General features: G+C 48.3%; 1 protein-coding gene across 1 annotated transcript in view; it reads right to left on the reverse strand.

The window, feature by feature from the left end:
* grid1a (glutamate receptor, ionotropic, delta 1a) overlaps positions 1-24,903 on the reverse strand; it is a 154,380-nt gene extending 129,477 nt beyond the window's left edge. Inside the window, exon 1 of the mRNA XM_073826752.1 lies at positions 24,623-24,903. Within this exon, the coding sequence (XP_073682853.1) occupies positions 24,623-24,896 (274 nt within the window). The 5' untranslated portion in view covers positions 24,897-24,903. The remainder of the gene's footprint in view (positions 1-24,622) is intronic.
* Between the last annotated feature and the right edge of the window lie 473 nt (positions 24,904-25,376).

Consider the following 25,376-nt stretch of genomic DNA (forward strand, 5'->3'; position numbering starts at 1 on the left):
GCAAAATATTCTAACAAACAATAATTCAATGGAAAACTTATTTATTCAGCTTTCATATGACGAATAAATCTCAATTTAAAAAAAACTGACCATTAAGACTGGTCCAGGGTCACATATATGCACATACTATATGCTGAACCACACTTTATAAATGAACACCTATAATTACTAATGAGGTAAAGATCATGCATCACTTAATCACAAAATTCAATCAGAGAATGTCAATATCATGTTCCTTTGTTGATGTTAATGACTTTGGTGTGACTTAAGAGTAACCCATCGACACACAAACACACACAATAGTTAAATTTCCCCAAACTCGCACAGAGATTAGTTTCGCCATACCATCGTAATTCAATTATCACAGCTGTAGCTACAAAGTGAAGAAAAAAATGTGACTCTTGAGGAGACAGTTTTAGAAATACATAAATAATGTGGAAAGAAAGAACTGAGAGAAGTCTTTTGAGAAACAAATTGGATTTGGTTAAAGAGTGTAATTAGATATCTAAAGGCACATACAAACTGCTGTCTCACTGGGCAAGTACACATAAGTGAAGGAGGTTGAAGGAAATCAATGAAGCTTTTACAACGAACAGTTTGACGTTCATCTGTTTCTTTCTTTGTAATGAAAATAATTGGTTGAAAAAAAAACAAAGCTTGTTCTTGAACAAATCTACATCCATATCATGATCAGCAAGGTCTTGAATACAAGAAATCAATCAAGAACTGCAGTTTGATAAGTGAAATTAATGTGCAAGTCTATCACAATATATTACTGAAGATTAAGATCATAAAGTTAAACATCTGAAGACTTCAACTCACAACAAGGACTGTGTTGCAGTTTGAATTTCTTAATAACAGTACTTTATAAATGCATCTTCGAGAGGCAGAGTACATTGTGATTAATGGACCTCAGAATGCTTGTTCTTTGCATTAAAGGTCATCGTAAACAACCTTTCAAAGGATATGTTTAATTGGTTCTGCATAGGGTTCGCGGTTATGAAACCTCATAATTTGATCCACTACAAAGGCACCTGGACAGTTGCTAGGAGATGGTAAAATCATTTCATCTGTGGTTTCTTTTTATGAATCTCTTTGTGTCTCAATCCACCTGCCTGCATCCATCCTTCACAGATCTGGGGACTGGAGTGTGAGTATTGCTCATGAAGGCCATTGGGAGCGCTCTTCCTGGAAAGACGTAAAATACTTATGTCCTATTAAACGAGAGGAGGTTTGGTTGACGTGCTGTTGATTGAGTCTGCGTGATAGCACTGCAAAACCTTCACAGTCCTGGAGACTACCACTCATTTAACTGTCTGTGACATGAACTGCCCAGAGACATGCCCTGAATGTAAAACAACGCCTCTATGCTTCTCTCTTCCTCTGTCTCACTTACAGATCAGTTCTCTTTGTCTTGAAGAGAGAGCCAATTAGGAAAAGTACATTATCCTCATGTTCTAAAGCAGCAAATTATGATACAAACTCTATTATTACCACAATGTTCTGACATAAGAAAGAGACTTCAGAATAAATCACTGCACCATCTATATACACACACACACACTACACATACATGTCAAAACAAGTCATGTTTAAAAACTCCATGGCAGAGGTCATCATTAAACGACAGATTGCCTGCGTGCATGTAAGAGTGCAAATGATATCACTTCTCAGAACAGGTGGTGCAGTAGGTGAAAGATGCTATCAGTTCTACACTGCTGAATAAAGCTAAAGGACACATTACTCACCGGCATGCTAAAAAAGGGACACTCGTAAACACCGGGACTGCTCAGCTAAAACCAAAAACATCAATTAAACTAAGAACTTTCACTGGCCTGTGGGCCAACTTACTGTTGTTTATAAATTGTATAACACGAAAAGATCTCAACATTAAGATGTTTTATAGACTCCCTTTATGGAGGTTGAACGTACACAAAAAAACAGTAAAAAAAGGGGTTCAAGCAGCTCAAGGGAGAATCAGTTGCCAAGAAACTGACACTCCCATACCAAAGTTACTAATAACCCAAGATTGCACAGAAGTTGACTGATGCCAACAACAAAACAGTCACAGTATTTGAAGGGTATTTTAATATAATGTAAATCACGTCTATTACTCAAACATGTATAGTTGAAAACCCATAAAAGATTACTTTTTTTTTTTTTTTACATATATAGTTTTTGTTTACATAATGTGGACAATGGATGGGTGTCATTATGACATGAAATGGTTGCACTCGGTGAGGTACTGACACTTCTTGGTGCTATTCTTACCGTAACACAACTCGGAAAATAAAACACGATGGCAGAAGCTACCAAATGACATACCATTGATTATCCTCACAAGGAGTCTAAACACCCCTGGATCCCAAGTGAAATCCATGCTGAGAAACTCCTTCAGTTCATTACAATTGTCTGCATGTTTAAATCCTGCCAGGATGGCATCTAGCATTTCTTGTCTCTGCTGTTTGTAAGCATCTTCCCCTGCGTTTATTTTTCCGTCTTTGTTTTTCTCAGTGTTTTGTTTTTTGATTTTTTATTATGGATCCCACCGTTCTCCTCATCCTCCTGAGACAGGGGAAACGCTCTCTTGAGGACCACACCCGTGATTACCTCTTCCTGGCAGAAAACTCCTACTTTCCTGATAGCAGTCTATGCAAGTTTTACTTTATTGGACTCAACACCACCACCAAGGCGCTGCTATCCGGAGAGGGTCCTCAAGAGAGCCTGCCGGACTACATTGAGTGGGTGCTGGCGTTCTGTGGATCCTCCTGGACTATCGACATTGTTGAGGAGGACGTCAGCCGCTGGGGGTGAGCTTGAGTTACATTCTGGGGATTTAATTGACTTCTTTTCTGAAATATCCACCTGTTATAATCTACCTGCCTGTCTGGAATTCCCACCCACCCTCCCTCTTCTGCCTACGTCAATGTCTATCTGGTCACTGCTGTCCTGTGCAGTGGGCTTGCCACGGGTCTGCCAGCTTCCATCGGCGTCATTGCTGGAGGATCCCTCATCTCCGCCTCCAGCCTCAGAGTCCAGAACTCCGCCTCGGCCCTCCGACCCTGCGGTGCCACCCCGGCTCTCAGCGCCCTCGTCTCCATCGTCAGTCCACCAGCTGACGATGGAGACGAGTCCGTCAGTCCACCAGCTCCACTGGGCTCCCTCGTCTCTCCGGCTCTGCCCTGGTCAGTCGCCTTCCCTCCGTCACCTCAGGACTCTGCTCCTCCGGCTGCGCCTCGTCACTCCGTCCCACCGGCTCCTACGGACTCCTCCCTCTCTCCGGCACAGCCTCCATCCTCTGTCTCTCCGTCTCCACCGCAGACCTCCGTATCTCCGCCTTGGTCTCCAAAGCCTCGGGCTCCGCCTTGGCCCTCCGGATCCTCTGTGTCGCCCAGGATCTTCGGCTCTTCATCTCCGCCTCAGACTCCTTCGCCAGCTGCTCCGCCTCTGTTGGTCGGCCCCATGGAGTCGTCAGCCCTTCTTCCACCATGGCTTCTCCCTCCATCGTCTCCACTGTGGCTCATCACGGCTGCGTTCTAGGTCCTGCTAGGTTGCTCCTGCTCCGGGTCCCTCCTGTTTCCTCGCTGGCTCCTCCCACCTTCGTCACCTCCTTGGACTTTGTTTTTTGTCCCAATGACTCTGTTTTTTGTCCCCCCCAGGGGTTCCGTCCTCCACCGAAGCCTCCTCCCACATGGACTTTTTTCGCCCCTCTTGTCCTTTTTGTTTTCTACGGCGCGAGGACGTGCCTATTCGGAGGGGGGCATAATGTCACAGTTCTGTCTGTTTATATACTTGGTTTCTCCCATTGTCTCCCCCCGTTGATCTGTCTACTTTAGTTTAGTCCTTGTTAGCATCATCTGGTTCACCTGTGTGTCATTATTAGTTAGCCTTTATAAGTCTGTCTTTGTCATGAGTTCCCTGTCGGTCTTTATTGTTGATTTGGTTTCAGTGTGTGTGGATGTCTCTCCGTGTTCCTGCCTGTTCTACTTAAAGATCATTAAATATACTATTTGTTTTGTACGACGTATCCTGTCTTCCATCCAGCACCAGCAACCGTTACAGTCATTAAGTTTTCAATTTAATTATTGAACTGTTTACTCATTAACTTAATATGAAATGATAACATTTTGTTGTTTAATATTTGCTGCCACAAAGTGGATCAGTATAATAACCTGGATAGTATTTTCAGCAATTAACAACTTAAATTCTGCTCTGCAGCTCACACAAACCTACCATACTCTTGCTTTTGAAACTTTTGCAATAAATAAATTATTGCAATTGCACTTACAGTATTTGTCTGTCATGTTTTTCTTATACTGCACAGAAATAGTTAGAGGTAGAAGTGGGAGTAGTCACTATAAAAATGTCCCTACATATTTCAGTCAATTATGTTTGATGTATTTTTATATTTGCTATAAAATTGGCAGGTTTTATTACATATGTATAAACACAGAGACTAGGATGTTTTAACAGTATTTACGTATTTAACTTGTACTGAATGTAGGCTCAAAATGCCCTAGTCCTCAACACCTTGGATATATACCAGTGAACAAGAAGAAACTGTTAACTTACGCAAAAGCAATCACGTTTATTTACCAAAATCAAAAATAAACACCTCAAAATTGCAACAAATCAAGGTTGTCACAAGAGCTTCTTAAATGTCTGAAACCACTTAAGTCTCAATTAAGCTGAAGTGCTTAGAAAAAGCATAACTAAAACCTTCAAAATCCTTCAAAATGGTCTCTTTAATATACTGATATACAAAATAAGTACAATTAAAAAGTCAAAGCCTACATTCACTGGACGTGCTTGTTTCAGCCTCATCACCAGCTGCAGTCCATGTCTTCATCTCATACACTATATGAATATCTTTGATACTAAGTAAAACTACAAAGTAGCCAAACACACTTAAGTACAGTAACTAATTACATTTACTCAAATAATTTACTTCACTGTTCATGAGATCATAGAAACAAATAATTTCTTTGAAAACCAGACTATTTAGCAAAATCAATTTGTCTGAAAGGTTACTACAGAAGTGCAACAGATAAATAATGTTAACTTCAAACGCTATGAAAGCTTTTCACATAGCATTCCGTCAAGGCTGTTTACTCGTCCTTCTAAAAATAATAGCCTGAAATGCAGTTGGCTAGAATAACTGAGTAAATCAATGAGATGAGTTTCTTCAAAACTATTGAAACATAATTATTGGTAAAATAAAAAAATAAAAAATAAAATTAGCAATAAGAGAGTCGTGCTACAACAAACTATATGCGGCAATGCAATCTGATTTAATTTAAAAATGTCCACTTATTGATTGTAGACCAATCAGACAAACAGAGGTAACTTTCTGTATGTTTACTGACAGTATAAAAAAAAAAAAAACTGTGGATAATTACATGCTTCTTCATAAAGTTCAGTTTAGTTTGATTGGTTCTTATTTCCCATATGTACCATGAAATAAATACATAATCTGTTGCTATATCAGCTCTTGGTTTATGCTTTGTTTTTTAAGTGGAGTTGCAAAAGCAGGCACCAGTAACATTTCTATCAGTGATGGAGGAGGAGGATGTTTACGAAGTGCTCAAGGGTGGGAAATGAGAGGATGAGAGTGAGAAAAACCTATTAATTCAACTCACTTGAGTTTTTCACCTTTTTTACGCTTTAAAGATATAAAGTCTTGATTCACAGAAGCAATTAGGTTTTAACACAAAATAGGAATCTGTGAATATTAATAGTCAGATATGACATTTTTGGAGCCAAGATGCATCCAGACACAATCTCTCTCACATCTAACACATGGGGACAAATTCACTAAACAGCTGAGCCACTTTTCTGGTATTTCAACCATCTGTACAGGAGTAACAGCTTGCTTAGATCAGTTTTTCCTGCTTTCAGATTCTGGGTATGTTTAACACACCCGCAGCCTGCGGTTTTCAATTTGTAATGCTAGTATCCATGCACCAGTGGAACAGAAGTGACAAGAGCAGAACTGAGACTATCTTGGGTAAATTATTTTCTCTCTTCTTTATGCAGGGTATCATAATGTAACATCATTTATGCACGGCCTCTCAAATGTCACTGCATTTTTTTTATGATCTAAAATCACTCTCAATGCAATGTTTGTTAATACAGAATGTGCTGTGTACAATGGCATTTTTTATGATATAATGGTTTTGTTAAAAAGTTAAACGCAAAGGTGTAGATTTGGATACGCTCTTAAAAATAAAGGTTTACAAGGCTCTTCACAGAGATGTTACAGAAGAACTATTTTTGGTTCCACAAAGAACCATTCAGTCAAAGGTTCTATGAAGGGGGGTCCAATGCTGTTTCATGCATGTTAAGTTATTTACACTGTTAAAAAGTTGGATTCTCATGCTAAACATGGCCAAAGTTTCAAAGTTTTTTTGTTTTCGATCATGGCTCTTCATGACATCCTGAAGGGTGGAACTCCTTATGGGAATTTCGCACACATCGACCAGAGCGAGAGCAAGAGCGCGCCCATCAACATGCTTCATTCGGCTGCACTGCTGCACAGGACTTACTCTATGTCTCTAAAGAAGTGTGGTTTTGGTTGTAAGGCAACCAAAGAACCCAGCGTTACGTGAACAGTGGATGATGCAGTTTCTTTTTCCGGGGCAGAAACGGAGTATGTTTGTTGGCGAACGTTTTATATAAACGGCCCAGTTCGACGCTGGATTTGCACATCATTTGATACTGAAAGATGGTCCCAGCTATGTGTTTTGTTGGCAATCGGTGCACGAGTTCTCATCAATCTTTACCTTTGCCCAAGACGCACCTCCAGGAGCTCGGCTGTTTTCGGAGAGAATCGTAAAGCTGTATCTTTCTTTTGTAAATATAATAAAACTAGAGACTTTTTGGAGATATGAAGGATGCAGCACTACTCTATAGGTACCAAAGATTAACATAAGTTTGGGTGAAACTTTGTGTGTTATGCCCCCTTTAAAGAACCATTTATTTCATAACTTTTTTATATTCTGAAAAACCTTATTTCGTCACAAAGAACCTTTTGTAAAACAGAAAGGTTCTTAAGATGTTAAAGGTTCTTCTTGGAACCATTTAAACAAAAAAAATTCTTGTATGGCATTGTGAAGCATCTGTATGGGCACTAGGGATAAAAATAAACAGATCTATGCCTATTTGTTCAAGCATCACAGTAATAGAAGACTGACACGGAAGAGAAGAAATTGTTGAATAAAGTTCCCTTCCGGGAACTCGAGCCGCGTCTAGAAACGCTATGGGGAACGCCATTGGCGGGCCGCACTCTGAATCATGTCTACAACCAATGAAATGACGGGAGTGACGTCACAGGCGCGGTGACGTCATCGACCAGGAAGTATAAAGCACGTGCGTTCGACGCCCGCGGCAGCTTTTGTCATTCAGCGAGAGCGCTCTGTGTCTGTGTCTGTCTCGGTCATACTGCTGTTTTTTCGTGCCAGTTTGCACGGCTTTTATTTGAGTAGTATGACCTTTAAAATGCAACCATGGGGGAAAGAAGTGTTACCAAACTAGGCGGTACAAGCAGCCACATAGATAGAGTAAGAACACACAGTCTATGTGTGGTCTGCTTGAGTGTAGAGCACGCAAAGTCAGCCCTCGAAAAGGCTGACTGTCCACAGTGTGAGCGTAAATAGCTCCACTGCGGGTGCTCCACGGAAGGCTCTCTTTGAGGAGGGAGCTTTCGCCAGCGTTTCCCGCGGGTCTGGCCCCGCTGCCGCGATGCGGAGCGGTTGCTGCACTCGCTGGGATCGCGGCTCGATCCATTAGAGGGACGGCAGACGGGTGTTGAAAAATACCCCATCTCCTCTCCTATCTCGTGGATCGGTAAACCTTATACTGGATAGGAAGTTCGCAATGCGGTTACTTCCCTCCAGGAAAGGTTTTCAACGCTTTCCATATCTTCCTCTGAGGAGGTCGATGTGAAGTGTGTTGTCAAAGTGTTTAACCGCCCCCCCTGATCGCCTCAGTATGATGAGCTGGTGGTTGTGCTGACTAATGCATTAAAAGCTATATAAGCAATATGAGCCGCAGAAAAGCAGACGTTATGCTTCCTGCGGACTAAGTCAGCACTTCCAAACGGAGCTTTCCTTCCTTTTCAAACTAAGAAGCTAGATGATACTGCGGGTTGGACAGACGCTATCTGCTATCTGTCGCCCAGTCTAGCATCATCCTTGAAGGCTCCGTCTTTGCTTTTTAAGCCGCCTAATAAAAATTTCAGGCTTGATCAGCAAATATACACGTCTGGAGTTCTTGACGGGGAAAATAACCCCAGCCGTGTACCAGCTCCGCATCATAGAGGCTCATAATAGGAGCATTGCAGCCCGTTTCCCTCCGGTGACACCTAGAGGGCGGGATTAGCAACACTCCTGACCGGGGGCTTCCTTGACTGAGCACGGTCCGAGGATCGCGCTTCGGTCTAAAAAGCCCTTGGACCTAACGGCCCGACTTTAATAAGAATAATATATTTACATAGGGCCGATGAGGGCAGCCCCTCTCGGGGAGATTTGTGGTGCACCATAGAAAAACACGGTGACCACATCTTCTCGGGCCCTCAGGAGTTATGTCGGTGAACCCCGTCAGTATTATAGGGTGCGGCAATCTCCCGCGAACATCATTCTCTAGCTGTTCCGCCCGGAAACGTAGCGGCCCTAGGGAGTTCGCAACCCCCACGGGGGTCTTCATAGAGGCTAGTTCAGGATTATCCTGCCAGCACGCTGTTACAGGTCCCTGAACTAGTCCCTCAAATAAACCCAGAGGCCAGTCTCGAGAGACTGGTTCCCTTAGTAGATTTTCTGGCAGCGTGGAAACTACTGCCGAATGTCTCCACATGGGTCCTGCAGACTGTAGAGAAGGGTTACTGCATTCAGTTCGGCGCCAAGCCTCCACCTTCCAACGGGGTATTCCTAACTCTAGTAAACCCCGAGCAGGGTCTGGTAATCGAACAAGAAGTAGAAACTCTGTTAAGGAAGGAGGCCATCGAGGTGGTCCCTCCTCAAGACAGAGAATCCGGGGTCTACAGCCGGTACTTCATAGTTCCCAAGAAGGATGGAGGGCTCCGGCCCATTTTAGATCTCAGGCAATTGAACCGCTCAGTAAAGAAACTGAAGTTCAAAATGCTCACTATCAAGCAAATAGTGTCACAAATCAGGTCCGAGGACTGGTTTGTCACGATAGATCTAAAAGACGCATACTTTCACGTCTCCATCCTTCCTCAACACAGGAAGTTCCTCAGGTCCGCTTTCAGGGGCGAAGCTTACCAATACAGGGTACTTCCTTTCGGCCTAGCTCTCTCTCCCCGTACTTTCACAAAGTGTGTGGATGCTGCTCTGGCTCCTCTGCGACTCCAGGGCATCCGCATACTCAACTACATAGACGACTGGCTCATCCTAGCCAGCTCAGAGCAGTTAGCGGGTTCAACACCGAGGTGTCGTTCTCGCTCACATGAAAGAATTAGGGTTGAGACTCAACGCCAAGAAAAGTGTACTTTCTCCATTACAGAGGACCACTTACTTAGGCGTGGTGTGGGATTTGACCACGATGCAGGCACGAATGTCTCCTGCTCGGACCGAGTCGATCCTCACTGCAGCGAATGCGGTCAAGCTAGGCCAGTCACTCACTGTCAAACAGTTCCAAGTACTGTTAGGTCTTATGGCAGTCGCATCCATCGTGATTCCTTTTGGACTGCTGCACATGAGACCACTACAGTGGTAGCTCAAAACCAGGGGGTTCCCCCCGAGGGGAGACCCGCTCCGCAAGATCAAGGTCACGCGGCGCTGCCTACGTACCTTGGCTATGTGGAAGAAACCCTGGTTCCTCTCTCAGGGTCCAGTTCTGGGAGCTCCTTGTCGCCGCGTCACGCTAGCGACGGACGCATCCCTCACTGGTTGGGGAGCGGTCATGAGTGGCCGCTCAGCCACTGAGAGCAGTCCAGTATCTCTGGACGTGGGAGCAGACGTCCTGCTGAGGCAGGGGCCGAGGCCCGGGGAATAGATGCTTCACCCAGAAGGTACAAGAAGCAGATCTGGAGAGTGTTTGTCCAGGTTCAGTGGACCTCTTTGCGACTCAAAAGATATCGCAATGTCCCCTTTGGTACTCTCTAATGCCCCCAGTTCCTACAGGACTGGACGCTATGGTACAGATGTGGCCGAGGCCTCGTCTGTACGCCCTTTCCCCGATCGCTCTGCTCCCGGGAGTTCTGGAACAAGTGTGACCCCGAGGGGGCACACCTCATAGAGGCCGGTCTCTCAATCAAGGTTGTCGAGACCATCCCTCACTCCAGAGCTCCCCATATGAGGAAAGCCGGTTAGTGGGCAAAACCCCCTGGTCACACGTTTCCTCCACGGTCGGGAGATCTAGGCTTCATCAGGAAGTATGAAGCATGGAGAATTCTAAGCATACAGACTCAGAAGATGGGACCTCTGGCGACTCGATAGATATCGCAAGGTTCTCTCTGGTTCTCCTTAGTGCCTCCAGGTCCGCCCGGACTGGACGCCATAGCACAGACGTGGCCGAGGCTGCGTCCAAAAGCATTCTCCCGATCGCTGTGCACCCTGGAGCCCTGGAAAGAGCATGCCGGCATCGATTCGGCTAGTCCGACCATGGTCTCGAACCTCCCCTCTCAGGCTGGGGGCGCGGTTCGCTACCCCCACATGGAGAGGTGGAAAGTTATGGCCCCTAGGGGGGCGCAACTCATAGACTCGGGTCTCTCAACCGAGGTTGTTGAGACCCTGCTCCTATCCAGAGCTCCCTCTATGAGGAAACCTTAAGTGGAACTTGTTTGCTCCATGGTGTCACGAACACCATCCAGACCAAGTTACTGCCACAGTACTAGAGTCCCTGCAAACTTACCTGTCCACAAAACCAGCTCACTCCACCCTGAGGGTGTTCGTGGCGGCTTATTGGCCTACCACGCCCCTCGTGGTGGCGTGTCGATATGGTTTCCTTGGTGGTGCACTCAGGTTGAGACCCCGAGGGGTCTCAAGCCTCTATTACCTCCATCCTTGGAGTGCGACCCATGGGAAGTATATTTGTCCAGTGTGAGCACTGGACACATGCGGCCACAAAAGAAAGCATGTGGCACGATCAGAGCTATCAGTAGATGGAGCACGGATGCCATTCCTACTACTTCCAAGCCCTCTGGTCTCCCAGCTCCATGGGGAGCCAAGACTTACTCCTACTGAGGCTGTCTGCCTCGAGAAAGCTCTGACGGCAGGTGTCCCCATTCAGGACATCTGCAACGCTGCGGGTTGGTCCTCGCCCCTGACGTTTGTCAGGTTATATGGAATTGACCTTGAAACCGCTCCAGGCTCCTTCGTCCTCTCGGCGTAGCAAAAAGCCACTAAGCCCAAAAGAAATCAGCCATCTCCCTAGCCAGGAGGAGACTTCTCAAGGCGCATTCTTTTAGTTAAAAGAAGAGAAGTTGTTACTCGCCACACCCTCCTCGTGTGCCTGAGGGCCGAGGAGTGGTTCCGGATCCTCGTGAGCCCGAGGGCCGAGGGTCACACTACTCTGCTAGTCCCCCCTGTGCTGGCCAATCCCAGACAAGGGACTGCTATTCCCCGTGGGCCTGAGGGCCGGGGACCATGTCACCTTTTGTCCGTAGAAAACTAGACAAAGGTTCTTTCTCTCAAGCCCTGGTAGGTCCACCAGGCAGAGATTTTTCAGTCCCTCTTGCTCTGGCGTATCCCCAGACAAAGGACTAAGACTCCTCGAGTGCCTGAGGGCCGAGGAGTACCTCTCACTACGGTTTATGACTCAGCAAGGCTAAGATAATTATAGTTCGGTCCCTCTTGTTCTGGCCCTCTCCAGACAACGGACTAAGACTCCTCGCGTGCCCGAGGGCCGAGGAGTGCTCCTTGCACTAACTACGTAAGCCAAGTAGAAGGTCTGCTCTTATCCTCGTGTGCTCGAGAGCCGAGGATCATACTACCCTCTTGTCCGCGGAATGCTAGACAATGGTCCATTCCCTCGCGTTCTGGCAAGTTTACCAGACCGAGTGTAATTCGGTCCCTCTGGTTTCTGGCTTTTTCCAGACCACGGATTAAGACTCCTTGTCTGCCTTCAATAAGGCCGAGGAGTGCCTCATGCTCTGGCTGGCTACCAGGCAGAGGCCCATACTGTCCTCCCCGTGTGCCCGAGGGCCGGGGATTGCAGTGCCCTGTTGTCCGCATAAGGCTAGACAAAGGCTTATCTTCTCGTGTCCTGGCGGAGCACCAGGCCGAGCCTTGAGTCCCTCTTGCTCTGGCAGAACCCCAGACAAAGGACTACCCTCTCCTCGTGAGCCCGAGGGCCGAGGAGTACCTCTCGCTCTGGCTGGCGACCAGACAGAGGCGGACCACCTGGCTGAGGTCCACTTCTCCCTCTGCACTTATCAATGTCAAGCAAAGGTTGAGAACCCTATCCTCGTGAGCCTGAGGGCCGAGGATCTTGTCACCCTCTTGTCCGTAGAATACTAGACAATGGTTTATCTTCCTCGTGTTCTGGCAAAACCACCAGACCGAGTGTAGTTCGGTCCCTCTGGTTTCTGGCTTTTTCCAGACCAAGGACTAAGACTCCTCGTCTGCCTAAGGGCCGAGGAGTGCCTCCTGCACTGGCTGGCTACCAGACAGGGGCCCATACTGTCCTCCCCGTGTGCCCGAGGGCCGGGGATTGCAGTGCCCTGTTGTCCGCACTACGCTAGACAAAGGCTTATTTTCTCGCGACCTGGCGGAGCACCAGGCCGAGCTCTTAAGTCCCTCTTGCTCTGGCAGTACTCCAGGCAACGGACTACCCTCTCCTCGTGAGCCCGAGGGCCGAGGAGCACCTCTCATTCTGGCTGGCGACCAGACAGAGGTGGACCACCTGGCTGAGGTCCATTTCTCCCTCTGCACCTATCAATGTGAAGCGAAGGTTGAGAACTTCATCCTCGTGAGCCTGAGGGCCGAGGATCCTATCACCCTCCTGTCCGTAGAACATTAGACAAGGGTTTATCTTCCCCGCGTTCTGGCAAGACTACCAGACCGGGCGTAAATTCGGTCCCTCTGGTTCTGGCTCTTCCCAGACCAAGGATTAAGACTCCTCGTCTGCCTAAGGGCCGAGGAGTGCCTCCTACACTGGCTGGCTACCAGGCGGAGGCCCATATTGCCCCCCCGTGTGCCTGAGGGCCGGGGTGCTGCAGTGTCCTCTTGTCCGCGTAAGGCTAGACAAAGGCTCATTCTCTCGTGTCCTGGCGGAGCACCAGGCCGAGCTCTTGAGTCCCTCTTGTTCTGGCGGAACCCCAGACAATGGACTACCTTCTCCTCGAGTGCCTGAGGGCCGAGGAGTACCTTGAGGTCGAGTACTCTGTCCTCGTGGGTCCAAGGACCGAGGACCCCTTTCCTACCACTTAGACAGTGGCTATTTCAGTCCCTCCTGTTCTGGCTACTCCCAGACAAAGGACTAAGACTCTGCGTGGGCCTGAGGGCCGCGGAGTACCTCTCGCTCTGGCTGGCGACCAGAGAAGCAGAGGCAGAACCCCGTGTGCCTGCGGGCCGGGGAGCACTCTCGAGGTCGAGTGCATTGTCCTCTTAGTGCGAGGACTACCTTACACCGTCTGTCCGCGGAATGCTAGACAGTGGTCATTTCGGTCCCTCTTGTTCTGGTTATTTCCCAGACAAAGGACTAAGACTCTGCGTGTGCCTGAGGGCCGCCGAGTACCTCTCGCTCTGGCTGGCGACCAGACAGAGGAAGACTACCTATCCTCGTGTGCCCGAGGGCCGAGGACCACAGGGCCTTCTTGTCCGCGGAATGCTAGACAAGGGCTCCTTTCTTTCCACCTTGTTTTTCCAGACACAGCGCAAGGTGTGGAAATTATGGGGGCGTTGGTAGTCTCGTTCCCCATAGCGTTTCTAGACGCGGCTCGAGTTCCCGGAAGGGAACGTCTCGGGTTACGTATGTAACCTTAGTTCCCTGAGGGAACGAGACGCCGCGTCTCGGACCATAATTCCCGCACCCTGCGGCGCTCGCTTCATTCCTTAAGAGCTGCCGCGGGCGTCGAACGCACGTGCTTTATACTTCCTGGTCGATGACGTCACCGCGCCTGTGACGTCACTCCCGTCATTTCATTGGTTGTAGACATGATTCAGAGTGCGGCCCGCCAATGGCGTTCCCCATAGCGTTTCTAGACGCGGCGTCTCGTTCCCTCAGGGAACTAAGGTTACATACGTAACCCGAGACGTTATTTTTGTTTTCTTTGCACACAAAAAGTATTCTCGTAGCTCCATAACATTAAGGTTGAACCACTGATGTCACATGGACTATTTTATCTATGTCCATACTATTCCTGGGCCTTGAACTTGCGATGCCGTCAATTCAGGATCAGAAAGCTTTCAGATTTAATAAAAAATATCTTATTTTGTGTTCCCAAGATGAACAAAGGTCTTATGGTTTTGGAACAACATGAGGGTGAGTAATTAATGACAACATTTTAGGGTGAACTATCCCTTTAAAATACAACCTACAGCCTTTCCAAGAAGCCTTTTATCGGCATGTCTAGTATTTCAGGCTATCCAGAGTGATTGTTGTCCTGTAGGAGGGTGCCATGCTCAGTGCTGAGAGCTCTGCACCACCATCAATCATGTTTTATGTCTTGATTGGGGCTTTTCCTCTGACCTCTGCGATATGGTTTGAAGGATGTTACCTGCTCCAGGGTGTTTGGTGGTCTGACTCATCTCAGCCCATTGTCAGAACCCGCCTGAAGCCAAATTCAGTAGTGCATATAGCCTTAGCATAAACGCTGAGCTATTTCAAGCACTGTGTGGCTGCATATTTCCTGAAAGAGATCTCAGTTATGTGAAGCACAAGGGAGCTCTGCTTTGACTAGGGGGATTAAAATGCCCCATCATGGTTCTGAGTTGCTTTTTATCCAGACCTTTGAATCTGTGATGGCAGCCTGTTAGCACAGCAAACAACCCAAGGAGAGAGCTATAGGCTAAATGAGACTTGCTTGGGTTAATGTGGATTTTAAGAAGATAAGATGGGAAGAAAAGGAAATTGGGCCTGTGTGCTTGTTAGAGTTTCTGTCATTATACATTATTTATTTTCCCATACAACAATGAAAAAAGCAAGGATGCTAACCTTTAAACAGAGCGATAAAAATAGTCCACATTGTTTTTCACTGATAATCTTCCCTTTTAGCAAAGTTGTTAATAAATTGCTATTTTTGTTTTCTTTCCGCAGAAAAAGTATTCCTGTAGCTTCATAAAAGCCTTTATTGGCTATTACAGCAATCAAATGCTTCCTATTATTGCTGACCAGCTTTTTACATGTCTTTACTGGTATTTTTGCCCATTTATCTTTAGCGATGAGCTCCAACTCTTTCAGGTTGGAGGGTCTCCTTGCCATCACCCTGATCTCTAGCTCCCTCCACAGATTCTCAATTGGATTCATGTCAGGACTCTGGCTGGGCCACTGCAAAACATTAATGTTGTTGTCTGCTAACCATTTCTTCACCACTTTTGCTGTGTGTTTTGGGTCGTTGTCGTGCTGAAATGTCCACTGGTGCCCAAGGCCCAAGTTTCTCTGCAGACTGCCTGATGTTGTTGTTGAGAATTTTGATGTATTGCTCCTTTCTCATGATGAAAAACCGGCTGAAAAACACCCCCAAAACATTAGGTTCGCAGCCGCAGGTCCTCAGTGAGTTCCTTTGTCTTAGCCATGACTGTCCACAAACCAACAGCAGAGAGCTTCAGTTTTTCACCTGTTGAGTTGATTAAAACAGCTGTTCCTGATTAATCAGGGTAATTCGGATGCTTTAGAACAGCTTGGACCATTTGGAATGGTATAGAACTTTGGATAGACTGTGACAGTTTTCAAAGGGTATGAATAATTTTGGACATGCTACTTTTTGTTAAAATGTAAATGAAAGCTGAGAAACATTATTTTTTTTCCACAATGATGCCTCTTGTACATTGTCTTATTATCTTTTGGGAGTGTCATTTCCGGTCAAAAAAAAAACTTGCTGGTTGAATAAAAGTAACTTTAAGTCAGAATTTGCCAGGGGTATAAATAATTTTGGGCCTGGCCAGATTTTCAAATAGTTGTATCCAAATATGGTTCTTTCATAGTCAACCATACATCAATGGAAAGCTTATTATGTAGACATCTCAGTTCCCCTTTCAGTCGAATCACTTCGACGTTACATTGGGATCTCGCTTGAGAGACCGATCATCTCTGAGCCTTATTAAAAAAGGCCAATTAAAAATTGGCGAGTGGACGTGCGCGCCGGCCACGCCCCCGTACATACGGGTATATAAGATGGCGGCGCGCATCACTCAGTCAGACTTTTGCTTCAGAGCCGATGTGTCGAGCCTCCAAACAAGCAAGAAAGAAACACAGAAAAGAAAGAGTTCCTGAGTTCCTGCTCTCTCTCCCGCCGGTGTGCTGCCAAGCTAAGAGAGTGAATTCTAAAAGAGCTTTTTGGCGGCCGCCGGCGTGGTCCCTGCGGGCAGCCGTTTTCACGGCTTCAAAAAAGCCTATTTTGCTTTCCAGCGAGCAGCCCCGAGTGCACACCACCCCGCGGTTCCTCCCTGGGCAATCCGGGGTCACAAAAGAGCAATTTCTCGCAGCCGATCAGACGTTCTTTTCAGAATGGCTCTGCGGCCGTGCGTTTCTGGGTGTGGTAGTTTCCTCACTCCTGCGGACGGACATGAACGCTGGATCATGGATCATGCCCGCACTGTGAGAGCATGTCCATGGCCACGCTGAAGTCCCGCCGCTCGTTCGCGAGCCGGCTCCCCCCGCTTTCCTCCCGCGGCCGGTCGTTAAGCCGTCAATGTTTTTCGGCCACCACAGGGAGGCCCTGGGGGGACATCCAGGTCACAGTAAAGAACGTTCCGCCGGCCCGAAAAGAGCTGCGGTCTTCTCTATCTCAGCGTGGCCCTGTCGAGCTCCCGCAGCAGTATGCTTCCCCGCCCGCCGGGCTGAGCGTCTCCTTCGGGGCTCCTGCGGAGGACGAGATGTCTATCACTGCGTCAGAGGGAGAGTCAGATGGTGAGGCCTCCGCCCCTTTGGTGCAGCACCCCCCCCCCCGCAGTCGCTGTCCCTTCGGAGGCAGACGCCGAACTGTCGGCTATGCTCCTCCAGGCGGCCAGGGGGATAGGCTTGGAGGTTCCTAGTGAGCCTCCGGCCGATCCCTCTAGGCTGGATGACTGGTTCCTGGGGAGGGCACCGGTGGCACCGCCGCGCTCTCCCCCGGTCCCTTTCTTTCCGGAGGTGCATGAGGAGCTGACAAAATCGTGGCGCGCTCCGTATTCGTTTAGCCCGCGCGGCGCTGCCACCTGGCGGGGTCATCCGCGTCTCCCTTCCCGAGCGTGTAAGGTCTCCTCCGGCCTTACGGAGCGGGCTTTCCACGCTGCCGGGCACGCTGCCACCGCCCTGCATGCCATGGCAACACTCCAGGTGTACCAGGCGCAGGCTCTCAAACACCTGCACGAGAGTGGTCCCGACCAAGGGACATTCGAGGAACTCCGCGCCGCCACCGACTTCGCCCTCCGGGCCACGAAGGTCACGGCGCGTTCCCTTGGCTCAGATGGCAGAGGCCGACAAAGCACGCTTTCTCGACTCTCCTGTCTCCCAGGGTGGCCTATTCGGCGACACCGTGGAGGACTTCGCCCAGCAGTTCTCCACAGTCCAGAAGCAGACGGAGGCCATAAAACACATCTTGCCCCGCCGCGAAGCAAGGACTTCCTTTCCGCCGCCAGGGCCCCCGCCTCCGCCTGCCCGTCGCCGAGGGCGTCCCCCCGCGGCTCCACAACCATCTCCAGCTCCGTCCCCTGCTGAGGTCCATGAGGTGAGACTCGCAGCCCGACGTCGAGCTCCCCGCGGGAGAGGGGCACCGCCCGCTTCTCAGGGTCCTGCGAAGAACACCCGCAGGCGAGCCACGAAGCGTCCCTGAGACGGGCACCCCGGAGGTGAAGAAATCTGCTCTTTTGGGGACGAGGACATCTGCGTCCCCACTCCCGGTGGAAGGCCGGGAGCTGCTGTGCACTCTTATAACATCGTCGTCGGCCCACGGGCCGGCGGTACCCACAAAATCACAAAAAGAGCTGAATTTCTCACCTCCGGGGTTCCGGCCCCGGGTTTCCTTCCTGAGCAGTGTATCCACTCCTCGGAACCAGACTCGGAGCTGGATGTCGCCAGTGCGGGAACCAGGGAAGAAGGTAAGCGCTGCTCAACGCAGCCGGACTTTTCTCCAGGACGTTCTTCCTTCTGGGATCAGTCCCCTTCCCCTTCCCCCCTTAGGCTGCCCCACCTTGGTCACGTCGGTCAACGTTCCCTTGATACCCCTGTCGACTCGGCTGGGAGCCTGGCTTCAGCTTCCCAGCCCCTTGCAGTGGTTGATACGGACGGTACGTCTCGGCTATGCGATTCAATTCACCAGGCATCCCCCTCAGGTACATGCCGCTGTCCTGCGTGCGGAGGTTGCAGTCCTACTGGCGAAGGATGCAATCGAGCCTGTCCCTCCAGCCGAGATGAAGTCAGGGTTCTACAGTCCCTACTTCATCGTGCCCAAAAAGAGCGGTGGGTTAAGACCCATCCTGGATCTCAGAGCACTGAATCGGTCCCTTCTCAGGCTACCGTTCAAGATGCTGACTACGAGGCGTATGCTCACATGCATCCGCCCCCAGGACTGGTTTGCAGCCATCGACCTGAAGAATGCGTACTTTCACGTCTTGATTCTGCCTCGACACAGACCCTTCCTAAGGTTTGCTTTCGAGGGTCGGGCGTATCAGTACAAAGTTCTCCCATTCGGCCTGTCCCTCTCTCCCCGCGTCTTCAAGAAGGTCGCGGAGGCAGCCCTGTCCTCTCTTTGGCAGGCAGGCTTTCGCATCCTCAACTATCTCGACGACTGGCTTCTCATAGCTCACTTGCGAGATCTGTTGTGCGAACAGAGGGACCTGGTGCTTCAGCACCTCAGCCGTCTGGGCCTTCAGGTCAACTGAGAAAAGAGCAAACTCTCCCCGGTGCAGAGGATCTCTTTCCTCGGTGTGGAGCTGGACTCAATCGAAATGACAGCCCGCCTTACCAACGAGCAAGCGTCATCAGTGCTGAGGTGTCTGGAAACATTCAGACACAAAACGGCGGTTCCTCTAAAACCATTTCAGAGGCTCCTGGGGCATATGGCAGCTGCAGCCGCGGTTACGCCGCTGGGCTTGCTTCATATGAGACCGCTTCAGCGCTGGTTACACGATCGAGTCCCGAGATGGGCATGGCACCGTGGCACACTCCGGATTGGCGTTTCCCCGCAGTGTCGCCGCCTATTCAGCCCGTGGTCCGACCCTGCTTTCCTACGGGCAGGAGTTCCCCTGGGACAGGTGTCCAGGCATACTGTGATCTACACGGATGCCTCCTCCATGGGCTGGGGTGCTGTATGCAACGGGCAAGCAGCATCAGGCTCCTGGACAGGACCTCGACTGCAGTGGCACATCAATTGCCTCGAGTTGCTGGCAGTGTTTCTGGCCCTTCGCCGTTTCCGACCGGTGTTGCGTCAGAAACACGTGCTTGTCCGTACCGACAGCACTGCGACCGTAGCTTACATCAGCCGCCAAGGAGGTCTTCGCTCCCGTCGCATGTCTCAACTCGCCTGCCATCTGCTCCTCTGGAGTCAAACGTGGCTGAAATCGCTACGTGCCATTCATATTCCGGGGGAACTCAACCGTGCAGCCGATCAGCTCTCGCGGCAGTCCACCCACCCCGGAGAATGGCAACTCCACCCCGAGACAGTCCAGCTGATTTGGAGCCATTTCGGGGAGGCCCAGATAGACCTGTTTGCCTCCCCCGAATCCTCCCATTGCCAGCTGTTCTATTCCCTCTCCGAGGCCCCCCTCGGCAGGGATGCTCTGGCACACAGCTGGCCTCCGGGGCTCAAGTACGCCTTTCCCCCAGTGAGCCTCCTTGCACAGACCCTGTGCAAGATCAGGGAGGACGAGGAACAGGTACTGCTGGTCGCGCCATACTGGCCTACCCGGACCTGGTTCCCAGAACTTATTTCCCTCGAGGCAGCCCATCCCTGGAAAATCCCCTTGAGGAAGGACCTCCTTTCTCAGGGGATGGGCACAATTTGGCACCCGCGTCCTGATCTATGGAACCTCCACGTTTGGCTCCTGGACGGGACGCCTCAGACCTCGCTGGCCTCCCACAGGCCGTGATTAACACGATCACTCAGTCCAAGGCCCCCTCTACAAGGCAGGCCTATGCACTGAGGTGGGGTCTGTTCGTCGACTGGTGTTCCTCTCGAGCAGAGGACCCCCAGAGATGCACGATTGCAGTTGTGCTTTCCTTCCTGCAAGAGAAGTTGGAGCGCAGGCAGTCTCCTTCGACTCTCAAAGTATATGTCGCAGCCATCGCGGCGTATCACGATGCAGTGGATGGAACATCCCTAGGTAAGCACCCACTGGTCGTGAGGTTCCTCAGAGGTGCCAGGAGGCTCAACCCTCCCAGACCGCACCTCATACCCTCTTGGGACCTCTCCGTCGCCCTCCGTGGCCTACGGGACGCCCCATTTGAGCCTCTCGCCTCAGTCGAGCTAAAATATCTGCCATTTAAGACAGCGCTCCTGACGGCATTGGCCTCCATCAAGAGGGTAGGGGACCTACAAGCCTTCTCTGTCGACGAAGCGTGCCTGGAGTTCGGGCCCGGCGATTCTCACGTTATCCTGAGACCCCGGCCCGGTTATGTGCCCAAGGTTCCCACCACGCCTTTCCGCGATCAGGTGGTGAACCTGCAAGCTCTGCCCCTGGAGGAGGCAGACCCAACCACTGCGCTACTGTGCCCAGTTTGCGCTCTACGTACATACGTGGACCACACTCGGCCCTTTAGACGCAGCCAGCAGCTCTTTGTCTGTTTTGGAGGTCAGCAGAAAGGAAATGCTGTCTCTAAACAGAGGTTGGCCCATTGGGTGGTCGAGGCCATCTCCCTATCTTATTTGTATCAGGGAGAGCCATGCCCCTTAGGACTGCGAGCCCACTCCACAAGGAGTGTTGCCTCATCCTATGCGTTGGCTCATGGCGCCTCTCTAACTGACATCTGTAGAGCTGCGGGTTGGGCGACACCTAATACCTTCGCCAGGTTCTATAATCTCCGCGTAGAGGCCGTGTCCTCCCGTGTCTTAACATAGACATCAGGCAAACGGGAGACCGGCTGATGCCGGCTTGCTGCACCACTCCTTCGGGATCCGTGCGCTATTTCCCAGTCGTTCCCTTAAGAAGCGAACCTGGGTCCTCCATGCCCCGCAGTCAGCCTAGTGCGGAGTAGATACTGACTGTGCTCCTGCTGGGTCTCCTTCGCCCCACAGGTTGTGTATTTTTCTCAGTATTTTTCCCCGGTCAGCCAGAAGGCCGTGGTTTTCCTCTTGTACCCCTAGTTTCTGGATACACCGATTATCTCATTCCACATGTAAAATATCTCATGTGCTCCGCCCCCCCCCAACCCCTGCTTCAGTACATCTGGCATCCCTGTGGGGTCCCCTACTTTGGCCCCCAGGGCATTGGGAAGGTTACGCTCGTACCCGCCTGCGGACACGTCCGCCTGTCTGCACGTGGCATAGGGCGTAACGCGGCGCCAGGTTCGTGGCCCTTTCCATGGGTCCAAGTTCCCAATGTAACGTCGAAGTGATTCGACTGAAAGGGGAACGTCTAGGTTACGTAGGTAACCCTCGTTCCCTGAAGGAGGGAACGGAGACGTTACATTCCCCTGCCACGACCTGCCGTCGCGCTGACGCCGGGCTCTTCCGGCTCTTCAGCAAAAGCCTGACTGAGTGATGCGGCGCGCACGTCCACTCGCCAATTTTCAATTGGCCTTTTTTAATAAGGCTCAGAGATGATCGGTCTCTCAAGCGAGATCCCAATGTAACGTCTCTGTTCCCTCCTTCAGGGAACGAGGGTTACCTACGTAACCTAGACGTTACCAATTCTCAATTTCAAATTTTCAAAGTTTTGTGTTCATATTCATTGCAACTGCATTACAAAAAAGAGCAACCAGTACATTGCTTGAAATGTCTCTTTTGCATTGTGCAGAAAGTCATGCAGATTTGGAAACAACATCAGGGTGAGGACATTTTATTTTTGGGTGAACACTCCCTTTAAAAGGCAAGTTAAACTAACCAAGAAAATCCTTTGGTAAAATTCTTTGTTACAGAGCCTGAGGCACTGCAGAGAAGACTCTTACAGTTTAAGTGTTAATTGGTGTCAGTAGTAAGTACAAAGAATTTTTATGAGGGAGCTTTATGCTTGACCTTCTCCAACAAGATCTCAAAATTTATTGTGTTGTTTTCAGGAAACAATATACCCCACACTTCAGCCTGAACAACCAACTTACAGTTAAAGCTGCAGAACTAAAGACCTTATTAATGTAAACTGCAAATACTGTAGAAACACTTGTCAGCAGATTCTGGCAATGCTCAAACCCATAAATACAATTTACTGTCAAACAGGACAAGAAAACAGAAAAGAATAATTATCAGCTAATGTGCTTTGAGCCTTATATTATCTTAGGGGCAGGTTAGGATTTAGAGAAAACCAAGATTGAGACCAGAAAGTGTTGTAACAGGGTGAGTTGCATCATCCTCAGTTTACACAACTAGAAATGAGCTAGAGGGGTGAAATTATGTTCGTTCACGTCTACAACCCTCCTGCGGGGACAGTCTTAAGGTTTAAATTTTTTTCAATGTTTATCTGCTGGTTTAAATTAATGTTTCCTATATGTTTACCATTTACACTAATATTCAAAACTTTGGAGTCAATAAGATTTTTGAACGTTTTGAATGAAAGCCTTACACTGACCAAGGCTGCATTTATTTGATCTCAAATACAGTAAAAACAATAATACTGTGTAATATTATTCCATATTCGAAATAACTGTTTTCTTTTCTTATGTAACTTTTTCCTAAAATGACAAAGCTGAATTGTCAGAGAATCTTCAGTGTCACATGATCCTTCAGAAACATTTCTTATTATCAATGCTGGAAAAACAAAAAAAACTTAATTCATTCATGTTCAGACTGAGGACAAAAGTGGCCCAAAAAGTGTTAACAGTGTGACCTATCTTTTATGGAAGCCATTTCCGCAACTGAATAAAAAATAAAAAAAAGTCATTGTGACTTTTTCTCATACTTTTCTCACAATTATGACTTTTTTCTTAGATTTGTGTGATACAAACTCACAATTCTGACTTTTTTTAAACAGGATCTGGCTAAAGGATGTTTTTTTTAAGGTTAGGATGTACTACAAAAGGTAAAAGGCCTTAGTTACATTAGGTTACGTTTCGAGAGAGGTTAGGTTAAAAGTAGTCTTTTTTATATTACAATAGAGGTCTGACATAAATAAAGTTCAAAAGACTCCACTTCTCCAGATAAGGCACACAAAAGCCCGCTTGGCCTTTGCAAATGCTCATCTGGACAAAGAAGAAGACTTCTGGTCTTTTGTTTTATGGTAAGATGAAACAAAAATTTTATTGTTTGGCCACAATGATGTAGCCTTCATTTGGCGTAAAAAAGGAGAAGCCTTCAACCCTAAAAACACCACCCCCACTGTCAAACATGGTGATGGGAACCTAATGTTTTGGGGGTGTTTTTTAGCCGGTGGACCAGGGAACCTAATCACATTAAATGGCACCATGAAAAAGGAGCAATACATCAAAATTCTCAACAACATCAGGCAGTCTGCAGAGAAACTTGGCCTTGGGCACCAGTGAACATTTCAGCATGTCAACGACCCAAAGCACACAGCAAAAGTGGTGAAGAAATGGTTCAGAAAAGATTAACGTTTTGCAGTGGCCCAGCCAGAGTCCTGACTTAAATACAATTGAGAATCTGTGGAGGGAGCTAAAGATCAGGGTGATGGCAAGGCGACCCTCCAACCTGAAAGAGTTGGAGCTCATTGCTAAAGATGAATGGGCAAAAATACCAGCGGAGACATGCAAAAAGCTGGTCAGGAATTATAGGAAGCGTTTGAATGCTGTAATAGCAAACAAAGGCTTTTCTATTGATTATTCAGAAGAGTATGAATAATTTTGGACATGCCACTTTTTGTTTAAATGTAAATAAAAGATGAGTAATATTTTTTTCCACAATGATGCCTCTTGTACACACGTCTTTTTATCTTCTGGGAGACGTCTGTGTCATTTCTAATCAAAAAAAAAAAAAAACTTCCTGGTTGAATAAAAGTAACTTTAAGTCAGAATTTGCCAGGGGTATGAATAATTTCGGTCTTGACTGTAAATATAGTTTTGGATTGACAGCCAAACTCGATTCCCATAAAGCTGAAAACCACTGGCTCAATAAAGGAATCAGAAGGTTATTCAAGTCCATTTTATATATCTTAAAAGTTTTATGGTTTTCAAAACACTACAGTGCTGGAGCTAGTTAACAACTGACAGTCTACCTTTTAGTCTGTCCGAGTCCAGCTGCTCACATCAAATTTTAACTTTAGAGCTGATGTCTTTGTACTGTGAAGAATTTTTCTGAAGCATTGCTCATGGACTGCATCATTTTTTTTTTGCTTTGAAAAGTCTTCCAAAATTCACCAAAACATTGTGCAGTTGTGAATTCCAGCTCATACGCCACCCCTTCCCCACTCACGTCACTCACCGTATTCGCTGTCATAGAAAACGATGAACTTGTGCCAGCGGAGCTCAGAGACGAGCGTGATCATGACATCATTGAGACGCACAGGAGGGCGTGCGGCCAGTGTGTAGCGCTCTCCGTCAGGGCTGGGATTGAGCTGGCACTCGGCACGGGGTGTCCCGTCTCCGTTCCTCTGAATGAACAGGTGAGGAATGTGCATGGCATCCGTGAGAGACTGTAGCGCATTGGCTGCAGCGCATCCCGTCGACGACACCAAAGCCAGTATCCCCTGATTCATTAGTTCACAGGCTGGAGAATAAAAGAGAAGAAAAAACAGCACAGTTAGGTTTGAAAATTAGTTTGTCCAGGTGTCATAAGCACTATTTTACAACAGTTAAGCACATTGACCATTACAGAGCTTATGGTCCATTTTCATCAACCAGCAGCAATTAATGCAGCAAATGTCAGGGCGATCCTGCAGAGAACAGGTGGGATAATGTGTCCAGATTTCACAGGGCAAATGTAATTCTCTTCAGTGTATTGCCATATGCTGCTAATTTATTGCCTCTGTTAAACACCAGTGTTACAATTTCTCAAGGAAATCTAGTTAAAGTGGACATAAATAATTTATGAGATATGACATTTTATAGATGTTGCCATCAGAGAGCCGCAGGTTAGGAAACATACACTTATACATATAGTCACCCTTGTTTTTTACAGTGATAAAAAGTGGATTTCAATTCCAAGGCTGTTCCAGGGTGCATATCTGACAATGTGC

The sequence above is a fragment of the Garra rufa genome, chromosome 21 (assembly GCF_049309525.1).
Source record: "Garra rufa chromosome 21, GarRuf1.0, whole genome shotgun sequence".
Lineage (NCBI taxonomy): Eukaryota > Metazoa > Chordata > Actinopteri > Cypriniformes > Cyprinidae > Garra > Garra rufa.